General features: G+C 33.9%; 1 protein-coding gene and 1 pseudogene across 2 annotated transcripts; both read left to right on the forward strand.

Annotated features, from left to right (window-relative positions):
• The first annotated feature begins 10,729 nt into the window (after positions 1-10,729).
• Positions 10,730-15,779, forward strand: LOC105121427 (uncharacterized). 2 transcript variants are annotated; one of them, XM_011020057.1, is made up of 6 exons: positions 10,730-11,183; positions 11,470-12,549; positions 12,963-13,151; positions 13,263-13,417; positions 14,185-14,295; positions 15,273-15,779. In XM_011020057.1, exons 1-6 carry the CDS (start codon positions 11,022-11,024, stop codon positions 15,331-15,333), a joined length of 1,758 nt encoding a protein of 585 aa, XP_011018359.1. In that variant the 5' UTR covers positions 10,730-11,021; the 3' UTR covers positions 15,334-15,779. The 2 variants fall into 2 exon arrangements, with proteins under 2 accessions (XP_011018359.1, XP_011018360.1); XM_011020058.1 differs by having other exon boundaries at positions 12,978-13,151.
• Positions 15,496-18,030, forward strand: LOC105121662 (pectinesterase-like; annotated as a pseudogene).
• The last annotated feature ends 221 nt before the right edge of the window (positions 18,031-18,251 follow it).

Genomic DNA, 18,251 nt, shown 5'->3' on the forward strand with positions numbered 1-18,251 from the left:
AGCTAGTAGGAGTACGTACGGAGTTGAGTGTAACGCTACACGGATGTTGGTTAAAATTTAGATTTTTTTATATATTGATATTAAAAATATATTGATATTAAAAATAAATTTTAAATAATAATAAAATATTATTTTAATATATTTAAAAATAATAATAATAATAATGCTATTAATTTATAAACACCCTGGAAAAAAAAATCAAAAGAAAGGAGAGAGAAAACAAGAGCCAGGTTAATTACAGAGGTAAAGAGAGAATTTCATTCATATAGATAGACGTCTGTCTGTACGTTACCAAATGGTGGCGCCGTTGGAGTGTTGGTATTTACTGGGTAGTGCAAGAATTGTCCGCCTATAAAAGTCCTTTTAGCGGCGTCCTCGGGGTTCTGTTTCTGCCTTCTGTTTACGCACCCCATCATTTCCTGAGTTTTCATTTTCACAACCAAATCTCACTGTCAAGTATTGCCCCTTCTTCAACAATTTTCATCGCATATCATAATTACCACTCACGCCATAACCAAATCTCACTGTTAAGTATTGCCCCTACTCTTCTTCTTTTTTCCCATTACTGTGTGCACAAGCCCCTCGTGTGTGTGATATATAGTGAATTGAATATATACTGTTACATAGCATAAATAATTCTGTGGTTTTTGTAATCATAATTTTACTTGGGCACGAAGGATTTGTAAATTGGAAAGTGGGGATTGATTTGCAAAACACACTGCAGGGGACTTCTTTTTTTATTTTTCTTTTTTTTGTTTGTTATTTTTTGGGTACTTCGTAGGCCGTGTGATTGAATCAATGAACCTTTGATTTGAAAACTTTAGACTTCAATGGAGTTGACAGATAAAACAGCGCGTGTGATTTGGGAGAGAAATATAGTAGTAACTAGTAACAGTAATTGGCGAGTGCGAGAAAAAGAGAACAACTCACTGATGGGTCTATTACTGCAACATCAACCAGCTCCATCTTAGTGATCTTCTGCATTTACAGAAACCGTTTCAACATCACAAGTTAATACCAGCCAACATCTTTTCAGTTCATCAACATGAACATAATTAAAGAAAAGGAAAAATATATAATCATGCAAATCTTTTGAAGCAAATGTGTGCGTATAAAATCATGATTTGTCAAATTATATATTTTTGGGTATTTGAAACAAATGAAGAGAAGATTGATCAAAAAAGAAAGCAAGAGAGACAGGCAAGTTTTGGGGCAGAGAGTTTGAAGCCTGATAAGTAATGCGTGTGCATTTATAAGAAGTGATTTTGAAAAAAGATACAAACAGCGTACTAATACTTGCAGAATCTATTCTATTATTTGTAGGTAGAGATTAAAATGATTAAGACGCGAAAGGGAATGGAAAATTAATGCTAAGTATTGATCAATGCGTGACCTTCAAAGTAAATTGACTGGGGAAAAAAACACTACTGATAAAGATCATGAAGCTTAGAAAGGATCGAGAGAGAAAACAAGAAAGAACGAAAAAGCTGCGTGCTTAGCTACAACAAACATTGAGCATGCATTTAATTTCAATGAGAATGTTCCGGTTAATTCCAAGTAAACCAGAAGGAGTTGCAATTTGTCGTGAAAACTTAAAACACATTAATTTTATTTTATTGTTCAAAAACTCAGTTTCTGTTTACTTCTTTAAAAGAAAATGACGCTGTTTGGATTCTCAGAAACCGGAGGAAAATAACACTACATCAAGAAGTTAATTTCTTAATTCAAAGAAACACGTCTTTCTTTCTCACCATCCAAATACACAAATGCAAAATCAAAGTTCTGATTTCCTTCAAAAGTAGAAAACAAAGTAATAGATAGTGAGAATTTAGTCTATATCCTACGCTAAGGACATGCAAACAGGTCACTCCTCAAGATTTTTTATCCGATACCAGTTTGATACAAAGAGCCAAAGAGCAATTAAGTCCACCAGCAATGCATGAAAATCAAGTTGAAAATGAAAAACAAAATGAGATATAAAGATGAGACGTTTACAGTAACCTTAAAGAAAACGCTGCTTGTGATTAATTGTTTAGAGGGGGGGGTGGGGTTCCTGTTCTGTTGTGAAATCAAAAATGGCGTGGTGCCATTCTGCTATAGAGAGAGGGAAGATTGTAATGATTAGCAGACGTGATGCACCTCACGTGACCTGGATTCTGGTCCCCGCCCTGGCCTCCTCTCCTCTACAGTAATTGTCTCCTATCTTACCGTTTTACCCCTCTCAAGTCTTGTTGATGATGGATGGGACTAGGGAGAGTAGGAAGCTAATTAGTCTGTACGGTGAGCATCCATCCTGCAAGTAGCCAGTAACATGTAGCCAGGACATAGCCTTTTTTGTAACTTCCACGACGTGGCAGATGGTTACTTGCATAGTTTTTAAACCCGGCCCGGTGGCTGACCCGGTCCAAGGCCCGGGTTACCGGGTTTTGACTGGGTCGAATGGGTCGGCCGGGTCAATTTCTATTTTTTAAAAAATTCAAAACGACGTCGTTTTAATAAAAAAATAAATAAAAGTCAACGGGTTACCACCGGATTTTTGACTGGGTTTTGCCGGGTCGTCCGGGTTTTCGGGTCAACCCGCCGGGTCGGCCGGGTCACGCCGGATCATGGCTTACCTTATTTTTTCATCAACTCGGCCCGGTTCCAGCCCCGGATTGGCCGGATCCCGGGTCAATTTGCTGGGCCGGGCCGGGTTTTAAAACTATGGTTACTTGTGAGGATTATAAGAGAGGTTTGGAGATTGCCACATTGAATAGGGTGACCTTTTAGTCCCCGGCTGGAGAGGACGTAACTGTCATTAACATTCTTTCTTCTGTAATCAAGTTTACTGCTCACACCACACGAGTGTAGAGGCCAGAGAGGGAGCCATACGCACGCACCAGCATACCAAAGAGGAATACCCGGTTATTATTTTTTAAATATTTTTATTTAAAAATATATTAAAATAATATTTTTTTATTTTAAATAAGTATTTTTATATCAATATATTAAAATAATACAAAAATATTAAAAAAAATAAAATTTATCCAATCTCCATTTTGAGCCGTAGGTTTGAAGAAGTGAAGTGAACAAATTAGAAATACATTGTATTAGTACCATAGTTTTAAAACTCGGCCCGGCCCGGCGGGTTGATCCGGGACCCGGCCGACCCGGGGCTGGAACCGGGCCGGGTTGATGAAAAAAGAAGATAAGCTATGACCCGGCGTGACCCGGCCGACCCGGCCGGTTGACCCGAAAACATGGACGACCCGGCAAAACCCGGTCAAAAACTCAGTGGTAACCCGTTGATTTTTATTTTATTTTTATTAAAACGACGTCGTTTTGAATTTTTTTTAAAATAGAAATTGACCCGGCCGACCCGTTCGACCCGGTCAAAACCTGGTGACCTGGTCAAAACCCGGAACCCGGGTCTTGGACCAGATCAGCCACCGAGCCAGGTTTAAAAACTATAATTGGTACGTCTTCATATCGTAAAACAATTAACCAAAGTACATGATAAGACCGAACCAAGGAGGAAGTGTGTCGTGGAATACATGGAAATTGAATGTCCTCTGAAAAATATTTTTTTCTAGTTTAAAAAATAAGTTTTTTTTTCTAGAAAAATTTTCTCCTCCTTGTAATAATGGAATACACTCTTCTTTCTCACTCTTCTTCACTGCTTACGATTAAACATCAGCGGCTACCTCTTTCAAATAAAAATAACTTTAACCATAGGCAATTATTTTCTCTATATATTTCTTCTGTTTTTAGGGTTTTATTTCTTTATTTTCAACTTTATAGATCAAATTTATCTTTGTTATGGTTTTCATTGCTTATTGATGGGTCATGGTTTTTACAAATACACCATTGTTAGAAAATAACATACAAAAATTATAATCTAAAATAAAATTATATTTTTCTCTATTTCCAACTCTAAATTGGGGAGGGGGATAACTGTTCTCAACCCCCTATTAGGCGAGGGCATGTTTGAATCCTGCTTTTATTGGGTTAGGAACGTACCTATGCTTGTTGAGTTTGGATACGTCTACGCCCACCTCGTAGAGAGCAAGTTTGCGTCTAACCTTCTGTTGAGAAAGGCAGAGCCGCGCCCAACATTTATTGGTCAGGGACGCCCCCACACCCAACCTCCTATTAAGCAGTGACACGCCCGTTTCTTATCATTCTTGAGTGCAATCGCGAGCTAGATCACTTTTCTCCTAGATTCTAAGAGTTAATTGAGCCCAACGTCCCTCGAATTAGGTGTGAAATTGAAGAGTCACTCTATACTGAGCCTCTCATATCCTGAGCCTAGATTGATAATTATGAGGCTCATCGTAATCTCATTAAATACAAACAAGCAGTAAGTGTTTACACTAATTAGATGTGATGATATTAGTAGTAAGATAATATTATTTTAATCATACAAGATTATTTTTCTACCCCTCCTAAGTTGCACGAGGTAGTAAAAATTAGGTGATATAAAAGAAGAAAAAAGGAAAAGACTCTCTTAGCTTCTTCTTCTCACTTATAGACCTTTTTCTCTAATCTTTTTTATATGTTCATAAAAGCTCTTAAATATCTTTATTAATATCGTTTTTAACGCAAACATTTTTGGTACTGACTTGATATTTAGAGGATTTCCCATCAACATTCTTAGAGGGACTTTGTGCAAGTATTTATTTCAAAATAGTTTTATATTCGCTAAGAGAAATTTTTTTAAAAAAAGAAGCCTACGTGGTCTTGAAGTATATGTAATTGAATTTACCATAAATAATTTATGAGAATTTCTAGAAATAATTCATCTCAAAACATTCCTTGTGATTTTTATATCCTCATCACTTATTATAATAAAATTATATATAATAATCTTATGGGTTAATCCATTTTTTTTTGTTATAGAGTTGTATTTTGCTCTCATATTTGGGTGACGAGAGATTATCTCAAGTACTTTATTTTGAAACTCTTGTCACTTTGAATTTGTTTGTGAATCATGGTTATGGTTATCATTTTAAAAGATTTTTATATCTATTTATTCTTGATACAAAATCTTTTACCAAAAAATTCAAATATTTAACTTTCACTTAATATCATTAACTAATTTAGCTTTTTCAATATTTTTTTTGGTTTTAAAAATAAAGATAAAATATTAAAAAAATTCACTTAAAAATATTTAAAAAATTTATATGTCTATAATATTATATTTAAAATATTTATATTATATATATAGTTATATTTTATAAAAAAAACTATTTAAAATTATATGACATGATAAATTATTTTCATTCTATTGTTACACTTTTATATTTATTTTTTTATTTTAAGTGATTAAATAGTAGCATTTAATGTTTTATATATGTTAAATAAACTTAAAAATATATATTAATAAGTAATTTACTAGCTTATTTCTCATGACATAATTAAACATTGTAGAGTATTTTTCAATTTTTTTATGATATTGTTAAATATAAAAAATAATTCATTTTTTATAAATTTATATTTTATAAAAACTAATTTTTAAACATATAAAAATTCTGATAAACAAACAAGACCAAAATATTAATTCATAACTAGTTTTTAATATTTAGATTTTTAAGTGAGCAGAAAAAAAATCAGAAGCATGTATGGATTGACTATATAACTATAAATCATAAAGATGAATAATAAATGAATTTTAACAAATTTTATATGTATATCTTATTATAAAATAAATGATTTAAAAGTTACATGATATTACAAATCTTATCATTAATCGCGTTACGTCTATTTATATTAAATTTATTAACTCTGGTTCTTGTTGTATAACATTGTTTAACTATAAATCCTGAGTAGCATTCGGTAAAATAAATAATTCTTAACGAATTGAATAATTTAACGCAACTTTTTAACAATTTGTTTTATGTCTATATTATATTATTATTGAATTTTTAAATGAAAATTTGTTTGAACCTAGAAGGGAAATGTTTATACCAAGGTTATTTGAAATTTATATTAAACTCAATTCAGTTATTCAATTTTAAATTTTCCCAGCCTAACTTATTACATAACATAACCTTAGTTTAAAATTAAACTTTATGAGAATTGCCTTAACATAACCTAGTTATATTAATTGATCTAAAAATAATTTGAATAGCTTATTACCTATCTCTAGTTTTAAATTAAATTCTATGAAAATTTTCTTGACATGATTTAGTTAAATTAATTGATTCAGAGACAACTCAAATGACTTTGTAAAAAATATAAATTAATTTTAAAAAATAAAAAATAATATTTTTTTAATATTAAAACTGCAACATAATAGAACATGGATTTCTTTGAGTTTAATAACTTTTTTGTTTTAAACTATTTTTTTATTTAATTTTGAGGTTACGATAATCCCATAAAAAACAAATCAAAATAAATTATAAAAATTAATTCAAAATCAACTAAAAATTAAAAGATAAAATTAATATAAAAAATGGCAAAAAGGATTTAATCGAAAGAAAAAAAAATTAAAAGATGAGATTTTTTAAAAATAAAATTATTTGACATTGTTATTAAATCAGAACTAACTAAATTAAAGCCTTCCACCTCAACTTTTTACCTACCTTAAGTTTAAAATTAACCCGCATATGAGTTGATTCAACATGACCCAATTGATCTAATAGATTTAAAGGCACCTAGATGATCGGTAAAAGTATGGTTTGGTTTAAAAACAATCTAGATGATATAATTGTATTTTTAATATTGAAACAAAAATATATTGGATTGACCTAAGTTTTGCGGATTAACTCGCAAAACCTGCAAATTAGATCATGGACTTCACTAAATTTAAAAATTTTATTTTTTTAAATTATTTTATTTAATAATATGATAACAAAAATAGATGCTTACAAAAATTGAGTATCAACTAAATATCAGAGTATTTATTTGAGATTGTGATAATCTCATAAAAAATAAAATAAATTATAATGACCGATTCAAAATTAATAAAATATTGAATAATAAATTTGAAAGAATAATATTTAAAAGATATATTTAAAAATAAATTTATTTTTTAAAATAAAAAGTTTTACTGTTTATATAAATAATAAAACACCATAATGTTCTTTACTTCTTCTAGAGAGAGTAACTAGTTTATCACCTGCTCCTTAATTGCAGGTTGAATCTAATTTTTTTAGAATGTAAAAAAAAATATTTAGATTGTTTGAAACTTTCAAGTATAGTAGGTACAATAATTTAAATTTAAAAAAATCATGATTATATTATTTACTTAGTTTGTGTTTTAAATTAAATTTTATAGAAATTATCTTTATTTGACTTTATTTACTAAGTAAATCTAAAAAAAAGTCATCAAATAAAAAAGAAGAAATAGATCATATTCATCCTAGTTAAATTAAATTATTAAATTTGTACCTGAATTATATGATGTCTATCAAATTTAATTAGTTTTTTTTAATACATGATACAAATTTTGCTATGCCTATGCATTTCGGTGTACTGTTTTCCATTCATGTTTGTGTAGCTCTTGCGTCTCTTACACTTTTCTAGGGTCGTGTGATTTAACTTGAAAGTAGGATACAAATTATACGATTAAACATTCTAGCACACTTATTCCTCTTTGATGCTGCTTCGGACCAGTAATTTACTATGCAAGCCCATCTAAACTTGGGTTTCTGTTGCCCTAATTTGGTTTCTGTTTCTTTCTTGAAAACCAGACTGCGTTTGCTCCAATTTTTTGTTGCTCTGATTTGGCTTCTGTCTCTCTTTTTTTTAACTGTCTAGCCATGTTAGCGCGACTCAAACCAGCACGAATATGGAGGATTATCAGTCAGACAACCAGAATTCACCTTAAAGTTTGAATGAGCCATCCATGCCTACCAAGAAACAACACTCCTTGACTTCATTGCAGACAAAGGTGGTCATTTTGTCTCTAACTTCGTTGCCATCATGCTCCCGAATATTTTAAAACCCCAGTTCTTTTCTTTATTTTTCCTCTTGACAAAACAAGTTGAAAGGGCAAATTGCTTTTGTTTGGTCAAAATGAACGTAATCATTGCTTTATCTCATATTTGATTCTGTATTTTAAAACAATGTTTGAAAAAAAATAATTTTTTCATTTTAAATTAATATTTCGATAGTATTTTTATATTTGAATAGTTTATGTTAAAAATAATTTTTTTTAAATATAAAAAATATTATTTTAATATATTTCTAAATAAAATATATTTTAAAAACAATTACAACCACTTCCTCGACACAACCCACAGCCACTAGCCTCATTCATTCTAAGAAAACTGAGTCGTTCTACCTACTTCTTGGAATTGTGATCAATTTGTTGGCTTACTCTACAATGTTTCTTTATTTGTTCAAGTTCTGGGGCTGTTTCTTGACCCCAAAGATATTCAACATGCTTGTGAATTCCTGTTTAGTGCACCCATTAAAAAACAATAACAATTTTCATTTTACCAGTTCCAATCGTCCTCGCACCTCTTCGACGGGTATTTTTCACAGCCTCCCCTGAACAAAAATTGCTTAGAATGTCATATATATATGGATGGAAAGCAATTAAATGAACGGGGAAAAAAATGGCGTTGGATAAATGGTTGCATGCCAAAAGGATCAACTAAATGACTGCTGAATTTCAGCATACAAGCAGCAGCGAGAAAACAATCCAGGGGCCATGGAAAAGAAGCATAAAATGCGAGTGCAAATGCAAAGGTCTTATCAACACTATGCGTCTATACATACATGTTCATATAATGGGATTTTGGCTGTGGTGTTGCCTTCGTGACTGTCATGGGATTCTTTCACGTTTTTTGTGATTTTGTTATAATTACATCCCTCCTTTTCGATATATTTTTCATCCATGTGAGGAGCATTCCTTTTTCTGCCTTGGATTTTGTTGCTGAGAGGTTGTTCGGGCCCTGGCTTTCCAGCATCATTTCATGCCTTTTCCCCACCTGTTTTTTTACCCTTTTTTATGATGATAAATACTGAATTGTTTATGTTTTTGTCTTTCAAAAACATTTTTGAAAAAATATATAATTTTTGTAATTTTTTATTTTATATTAATTTTTTTAGTGTTTTCATGTTGTTTTGATTTATTGATTTAAAAAATAATTTTTTTAAAAAATATTATTTTATTATACTTATAAATAAAAAATACTTTAAAAAACAATCATCATTTTAATACTGAACTAGTTGTCTTCTCCTACCTTATATATTTATTTTGAGGCATGTATTTTTTAAGTTATTTTTTAATTAATATAAATATCAGGAATAGCTTACGGACACCTCAACTAATTTTATAAGTTTTAAAATTAATGAATATATAAATCTTTAATAGCTCTGAAATTTATAAAATTCAAACCAACAACGAAGAGCAAAAATCAATCCCTTATTATTTTTGTCTCAAATGACATGTATTTAAACATTACACTTATCTTACTTTATTCAAGATATGTTTGGAATTATGATAGCAGTTGTAGTTTAAAATAATTTTTAATTAAAAATATATTAAAATAATTTTTTTTATTTTAAATTTTTTTATATCAATATATAAAGATAATTTAAAAAATATTAATTTTAATAAAAAAAATTAAAACTTTTAAGAATACGAAATAGATCACATTTTCAAACATATTATCAGGCCCAGCATCGGATTTAGAATCCCTTTACTGCCTTTTAATCCCTTAAAGTTAGCTCCTTTGTATTCCAATTGTATCCCTCATAAAACGGGGGCTCACGCCATGGCTTGTCTGCAGGAATAATGATTACACAACTTTCCTTGCATTTGGGTTGCGCGCCATGCAAGCATCTGCCATTATTTTTAAGCAAACCTTTTGATTCTATCCTCCTTTCCTCTACTGTAGTTTCAACCTTCACTTGAGAAGAATTGTCTCTCAGCTCCCACCCTCTTCTCTTTTTTTTTTTTTTTTTTATTTATAGCACACAATGGAAGTTTCTACATTTATACAGACAAGCTATGTTTCACCGTCAATCTTTTACCTGTCAACTTCTTAAATGTTAGGGAAGCTTTGCGACTGCCTTTCCGCATGACGAGTTAGTGCTGTTTTTGTTTGCCGAATGCTATACAATGAAGTTGCATTTTCCCCAAGGCAACACTAAAAAAGGATGATCTTTTTCTTTTTTTATTATCCAGAAGAAGTGATTGTTAAAAATGCAAGAAGTAATTGTTAAAATGTTCTTACAACTCTTTAGATTTATCGTAACAAAAACCAAAAGCTTGGCAATGAAATAAATAAAGTGTGTTTTAAAATAAAATTCGATGGAGGAACGTGCCTCGTTATTAAAATTTATTTTTTTTAAAGATTAAAAATGAAATATTATTAGAGGTTTATATAGTTGTTAACATCAGAATTTATGAAATTAATCATAGTAAATTCAAGTTGGCTCGAATACTAACGTTAATTTAAAAAAAATGAGGTGTCACTTAATGACATTAATAACGTGGACAAAACTTTCCCTCCTAATATGATCAACCCCCAAAGCTCTATCATTCCCACGTGGATTCCCGTCAATCACTTTACACTACCCCAGAAATGCAGCCTGCAAATCAGTAAAGGAGGAGCCCCATGTTCATGTACATGTTCCTGCTCCTCTCTCTCTCTCTATCTTCTTTCAAAATTATGCAGTCAAGCCTCTCACTCACTCACTGACTGAGACAAAACACTTTCTTAAAAAACCAGTCTCCTTCCCCATTCTCTCTCCGCAAGTAGTTACTTTGTCTCTTTCTCGCATCTAATCTTCACTTTCATGTGCAACTCCCCTTTACTCAACCACATTAATAATAATAATAAAAAAAACTGAACGTTATGTGATGCTCATTACTTCTCTCTATTTAGATCTAACTCTTTTAAAAGATTGAAACTTGACAAGAACCCATTTCATTTTTCTCTCTCAAATTTAAGAGCCCACTTCACCGAACACTCACTGGTCCTGTAAATGCAATGCCCCTTATTGTTAGATCTGAAATGTTGAAGCTTTCAGGGGGCAGTGATGTAATTTGGGCATCGTTTTGTGTGGAGTGATATTCTGGAGAGATGGGATCCAGTGGAAGCAAGGCATATTATGGTGGTGCCTCCGCATCATCATCATCAAGTGGAAGTGGAAGGAAGGGAAGATCTAAAGAGAGGAGCAAGGTTTTTCAGTCTGCTTGTTTGGGTTCTTCCTGTGGATCTCGTGATAGTACCAGCGGTAACCATGTCAGTCCCTCCATCATTGTTCCCTCCTCGGCTTCTTTGATCGTGTTATTTTTAGCTTTCTCAATTTTAATGCAGCTTAGTTCTTTTGTTCATTCAATCACTTATATGCACTTTCAATGGAAAATGTTTATTTTCTTTTCTTGAATTGTGGAAATTGTGCTTATGTATCCTTTCAGAACTTGTTTTCATATGGTATCATCATAATATTCATAAGAATGCCGTGGGAGTTTCTTTACCGTTTATGGGTTTTTGAAGGACTAAAGTCGTTTTACCCATGCTTTTTTAGGTTTCTGATAATGGGAATAAAGGAAATTACGAAGGAAATGCTTCAGCTGCTAACCAGAATGAAATAGACTCGGAAGAGGTTAAAATTGAGTGTTATGGAAAGGTTAAAGTTGAGCAATCTGACGAAATGCCTTGTATATCATCTGATGTTGAGCTTGATGAATGGAATCAAGCAAGTATCACGAATACCTCCTCAAGAACAGGTAGCAGCTCTGCTCGAGCTGCTGCTCCTACGCAGTCATTGACCTCTCCAAGTCGGTTTCTTTCTCGCTTTAGTTTTTTTCCTGGTAATGTGAGCTTTAGGCTGAGCAGGGCAGTGAGCTTAGGGTCATCAAGGGGATATCCCATTCATTCTACTAGTCTCAGAATGTTGGACAACGAAGACCAGATTCGCCGTCATCCACAGTCTGCCAGTGGTGCTGTTAATGGAAATGGACATGAAACACATCAGAGTAGTGATTTATTTGCTACATCCATGGTTAATAGAACTGCTGCGCATTGTCATGAACATACACCAGCTAGTTTGCAGTTGCATAGTCAAACACCTGATCTCATAGACAATATGCAAGAAAACCAGAATATTTTTCTCCATGCAGGAAGAGATGGCGGTGGAACTAGAGTGGGGGTTGATGGAAACTTACATTCTCCTAGAATATTCAATGATGTGGATGGGATTGGGACTAGACTTTCTGATAGGCGAATTGGAACTCGAGAACCTGCTGATCGTAATGTTCGTTTTAGCCGAACCTTGAGTGTTGGAAGACTTCGTGATAGAGTTCTTCGTCGGTCATCACTATCTGACCTTACATTATGTCCCTTGCAACAAGAGAGAGAAATGAGAGATTCTAGCCATGGTAGCGGGAGACAGGAATTTGGTGGGCAGATGAGGGTGTCAGAATCTGAAGGGAATGCTCGAACCTCTCCAACCGCACCTGGTTATCCTCCATCTGGCATGTCTAGCTCACTGTTCGGCATTCGAGATAATGAGGTGGAAACCTCTCGATCAAGAGAAGCCAGATATCATGACTTGCTAGAACATAGATCAAATTTCCTTGAACGGCGGAGAAGAATACGATCTCAGGTACTTAAGTTCCCTACACTTGGTAGTTATTGAAAGTTTCCATAGGATTTATTTTCATCTGATGAACACAGTGCACGTGGCTTATAGTTTTTTATTTTGAACGATGGGTATTACATTTGTTGTCGAACAGTATGTGTTAAACTAGCGAATGCTTTCTACATGTAGAGCATGCCATTTGATGTTCTTGTTTGGGATTGATTTAGGTCAATGCCATTCCTGTTGCTGCTTATAAAATTAAAATTTCATGCATCCTTACCTGCTGTTGGAACTCTTTTCTCCTGAAAACCAATAAAAGGAACCCATCTTTATTTGGGCTAAACCTCATGTCTCTTTCAGCCTTCTTCCCTTTGTGCTTTCCACCTTCTTGGTGCCTGAAATTACACAAATTACTCTCATCGTATATAATGGTTTAGGTTCGTGCTCTTCAGAGGTTGGGAAGCCGTTTTGAAAACCTGTCTGGACATGAGAGGTCTTGTATTTTATCTGGACAACACAGAACAGGTCGCTGCACATGCCGTGTACGAGATGCCAACTTAAATGATGAAACAAGTGCCAGGGCTAGCATATCAAGAATTGTCATGTTAGCTGAAGCTCTATTTGAGGTAATTGGCTGTTAGCTTTGTGCTGTCTATCCCCCAGTTTTTTAGTCTTTGGGTTTTTTTACCCTACTTTTTAAATCTCTATAAGTTGAATCTTTTATACACTTTAATCAGGTTCTGGATGAAATTCACCAGCAATCAGTTGTATTGTCCTCTCGGCCTTCTATGTCCTCCCTTGGATCTGTACCCGCACCAAATGAAATAGTGGAATCATTGCCTGTTAAATTATATGCCAAGGCCCAGAAACATCAGAATGAGGAGACAGCCCAGTAAGTAGCTGTCTACTAATCAAATTTCTACTAAAGAAATAGTGGAATTATTTTTCTGTCTAATACCATCCATTATGCTATACCTGTCATCACTTACCACAACCTTTATGATGCCGGCTGATTGCTTACTAAGATAGTAAACTGCGGTCAAATGCTTGCTTAGATCCTGGTCATCTAACTGCAACCTTGCTTTTCTTTTATTAGTTCTCCGTGTCAAAACTTTTAAATTCCCACTTTTTGGAGGTGATTAAAGTTTTTGAGTTTGCCTAACCTTAAAAAAGAAGAAGGGAAAAAGACTTAACAAATACAACAAGTTACACATATGTAGCTACATATGCAGGCAGCTCCATTGGAGCCAGCTTATGATGCCCTGCATTAAATAGTTAAGCTGTTGACATATTCAATGTACAGTTAGTTACCTTCATAGTAAGTACCACTTAAAGCAGGCTTCAATAGCATTTGTGATCTTTTCCTTCTTTTTTTGGATAAAAAAAGTGTCATGGTTTGTGTGAGACTTATTTCTTATTATCTGCAATCTTTTGTGTAAATTTTTTAAGGTTTGTTCATGGTTATAAGGTTCACTGAGCAGTGTTTCTTCCTTTTATGTATTTTTGTTTATGTAATCTTGTTATTTGATAACCTTGTTGTATGCGTTTCTTATTCAAGTCAATGAAGTATGATTGGAATTTTAATATTGCAGTTCTTATCTCTTTATCATGATTGCCTTTTACTTATGCTCCTTTCCCTTTTTGCCATTTAAATAACAGATGTTACATATGCCTTGTGGAATATGAGGAAGGAGACAGCATGCGAGTGTTGCCTTGCCATCATGAATTCCACAGAACATGTGTGGACAAGTGGCTTAAGGAGATTCACAGGTATTCTTTTTGAATCCCAAATCTGTAACTAGCCTATAAATACATGCATGTCTAAAATAAATTCATTTGCAGCGAAACTACAATTCATGTTTATTCACTCTTGAAAGTTTTTAGGTAATGTAAATGACAGCTTCGCTGAAAATTTTGAGATAAACAAATTTGTATCTTCTTTTGTATGTATGACTCACATTTTGGGTCACTGACTATTGATACTAATATAAGTTGATAGAACTGACTGAAGGTTGCACATTGTTGACTAGAATGTCAAGCACGATTATCAGACTTGCTCCAAAACTTCAGTTGTTGCAAGATCAGAGCAACTTTTCAGAACTCCCAGTGTATGTTCACTCTGTCACATTGTTGTGGATCCATGTCTCTTATAAGTGGGTTCCAAATGATCCAAGAGAGGGTGTACATGCACTGGAAGTACTATATAATTCCTCGTATCATAAGGCTCATCAAATCTGTATTTTCTGATTTTGTTCTTGTAGGATCACAAGAAATCTTAAAATGGATCTGGGCTTCTTTTTTTTGGGGGTTCTGTCAGTTCTCTTTGTATCATTCAAATATGTGGCAACAGATTTTTTGTTGGTATTTATTTATAGCAACCTTGAGGTTGGCCTGATTCTTTTCTTTGTTGGATTTTTTTTTTCTTGAAAAAAATAAATCTAATGGCTTTCATGACCTGTATAATCGAGCAAATACTGTAAAATGTAATAGAAAAATTCTTAATAAAGTGACAGCATGAGATCATAGAAGTCCCAATTTTTAACCACTGGTTGTCCCCATGAGAACATTATCAATCCAAATTCAATGATTTGCATGTTAGCTTCCGGTATAATGTCAATTTGCTCTCTCCATTTGAATTTTGATGCTTTCTTGGTGATCTATTATCTTTAACCTACACAGGTGATTTTTCAGATAGCTGCTGCTATCCCAGATTTTAGTGTTTGCCTAACTTGTTAATGGTTTTGCAGGGTATGTCCGCTTTGTCGTGGTGATATTTGTAGATCTGATTCATTGCCTACAGAGAACTAAGGTGGCCAGTTTACAAGCAGCTACTTGATGACCGCAGGAACTCCCGCCATCACCAAGTTCTCCGGCATGACGAAAGTCTCAGAAGTTCAACCCATTTCTACCAGTACAGGAGATCTTTCAGTGATTTCAGTGGAAGATGATTGACATCAAATTCTGGTAGAAATGGACCGAACTACTTGCATTGGCAATCTCTTTGGTCAAAACAGTGGTGAGGTTGGGTCAGCCGTACGTGGGGTGGAATATTCGTTCATTCCATTTTTTTCATTTGGCCTAGAAATTTAAATGATATATTCAGAAGAAAGGTCCATTTATCATATTAAAAATCATTGTGTTTAATATCAGTCCAATTTTTATTGGTGCTTATTCTCACAGGGACCCAACAGGTAACGAGTTCTTTTGCTCTCCACCTTCTATTCTATAAATTTTGTTGATGCCAATAGTTGATTCAATCAGATATCTTCTGCTTGAAGAGCATGGAACCAATGGATTTTCCCATTCGCATATAAGACATGCAACCACGTGAAATGGATTGCTGGCAACCGAATCTCCACTTACCTCTCATAGTTGAGGACGTATGTTGCTTGACCATGCATGTGTCTTTGTTAGTCTTAAGCTTAATGATAACTGTTCCAGCAGTGAGTATGAGAAACGTCCTGGATCATGCTGATTACTATGCCTAAAGGGAAGTTTTCCCTTCAAGCTCAATCATAGACGCACAATTGTGATAGAAAATTAGAAGAACAGGATGGTGATACCCAAAAGACAAGCAAAGGAAAAAGGAAAGAGTTGAAGTGAAAAATCGGGGAAATAAAATGATAAAACAGCTAATTACCCTAAGCATTTCTTGCTTTGGATGCTTAACTGTTGGAAGGGAGTCGTATACCTCCCCAGCTATATAGTTGTGAATTACGACAATCATATGAGACAATTTAAATGGTATACAAGTCTTTCTAATTGCAGTTATGCCATTTCAAATGCTCTTTATCGCTTTATCCTTGTTAAATTCTCTTTTTCTGTCTTCGTTGGCATTTTCCCCGCTGTCATGTCAAATATCGAATCTTGGTGTTTTCTATCTTGGTGCAAGAAAACACCATATCTCCAGTCTTGTCATTACTACATGTGTAGCAACACCTATATCTCTTTCGCCATGAAGCAAAAGCCAGAATTTAGAAAGATGTCCGTGTAGATTGCTTTAGACGAAGCCCTCCAAGCACTAAGCCAATCAACGACTAGGTTCACACAACAGTCATGGCACCATGAGAACACTACGGCTTCGACAGACTGTCTTGAGCTCTACCAGGACACCATAATAAGGCTTTGCCACACAATCAACAATTATGGTCAATCTGCCAATCTGGATACACAAATATGGCTCACAGCAACCCTAACAAATCTTGAGACCTGTAGGACTGGTTGTATTGAGCTTGATGTCAGAGACTATAGACTTATCCTGTCCATCATTGTCTTCAATTTAATCAATAACGCTTTAGCCGTTAACAAAGTTACACTGAAGAAGACCACATACTATATCAATCGTCGAAAGAAATTAGAGGCTACTAATGTTGGATCTACTTCACTGCTGGCCAGTCTTGTGGTGGCTAGAGATGGCTCTGGAGACTTTAAGAAAATTAAAAAGGCAGTGAATCTTGGATCAAAAAGATAAGAAACAGACGAAAGTTTTGTGATTTATGTAAAAGCAGGAACTTACGAGGAGAAAGTTGTGATAGGACACAAGGGAAAGAATACTACAATGGTTGGTGATGGAATTGGGAAGACTTGTGACAGGAAGTAATAGCCAAAAAGGAGGTTATATCACCTTCAAGTTAGCGCAACTTTTGGTATGTAATCCTTGAAGTTCGAAAAATGATTTGGTGATGAATTTCTGTTTCTATTGCTGTTGCTCTTTGTCTTGCAATATTGGTTAACTACATTAACCTGTTTCTTTCATGATGAAAGTTTGCAACAGCCGTTAATGGTGATGGATTTATTGCTCAAGATATGGCATTCCGCAACACGGCTGGACCTTCTCATGGTCAATCAGTGGCTCTATGATCAGGGTCTGTTTCATCTGTATTCTACATATGCAGCTTTGAAGGATATCAAGACACTCTCTACGTACATTCAAACAGACAATATTACAGGGACTGTGATATATATATTTATATATATATATATGGAACCATAGACTTTAACTTCAGAAATGCAGCTGCTGTCTTCCAAAACTGCAGCATCTACTCAAGGATCACTCAGAACAAAACTAACACAATAACAGCACAAAATCGGGTTAATCCAAACCGAACTTCAGTCAGAGTAATTCATAACTCTTGAGTAATTGCAGCCCCGGACGAAAATCCGGTCAAAGATTCAGTAAGAACATTTCTTGGAAGGCCTTGGAGAAATTACTCGAGGACAGTTTTTCTTGATACTTTCCTTGACAACTTCATTGATCCAGCTGGTTGGTTAGCATGGAATAATGAGTCTGATCTTAGTACCCTTTACTATGGGGAGTATGAGAATGAAGGTCCAGGTTCTTCAAGTGAAAACCGGGTAAAATGGAGCGGATACCATGTCATTAACAACTCATGTGAAGCTTCAGAACTTGCTGTTAGCAATTTCCTTGCAGGTGATTCTTTGTTGCCATCCACCGGCGTGCCTTATGATTCGTATCTTTGGAGTTCATCTGAAACTCATCGGTAAAATTCAATGCTTACACTCAGTTGAATAGAATCATGAAAGAAAGAACGAGTTGTTTCTCCACGTACTAATATTTTTGGATGTTGTTTCACTATAATTAATTGATTTTAATATTAATTAAGAATAATGCTATTATAACTTAAAGCTGCTAAAAGTAAATATATGTTGTAGCTGGTGTCCAAAATTCACAAACAGAGTAATGTTAGGAAAGTCAGCATTTATGT

Source organism: Populus euphratica, unplaced genomic scaffold (genome assembly GCF_000495115.2).
Source record: "Populus euphratica unplaced genomic scaffold, PopEup_1.0 scaffold25.1, whole genome shotgun sequence".
In the NCBI taxonomy this organism is placed as follows: domain Eukaryota; kingdom Viridiplantae; phylum Streptophyta; class Magnoliopsida; order Malpighiales; family Salicaceae; genus Populus; species Populus euphratica.

Bases quoted from the DNA above. Each gene is read 5' to 3' on its own strand.
- LOC105121427 (XM_011020057.1), top strand. From the start codon at position 11,022: ATGGGATCCAGTGGAAGCAAGGCATATTATGGTGGTGCCTCCGCATCA. The intron at 12,550-12,962 runs GTACTTAAGTTC...ATAATGGTTTAG, and splicing joins GGAGAAGAATACGATCTCAG to GTTCGTGCTCTTCAGAGGTT. The intron at 14,296-15,272 runs GTATTCTTTTTG...ATGGTTTTGCAG, and splicing joins TGGCTTAAGGAGATTCACAG to GGTATGTCCGCTTTGTCGTG.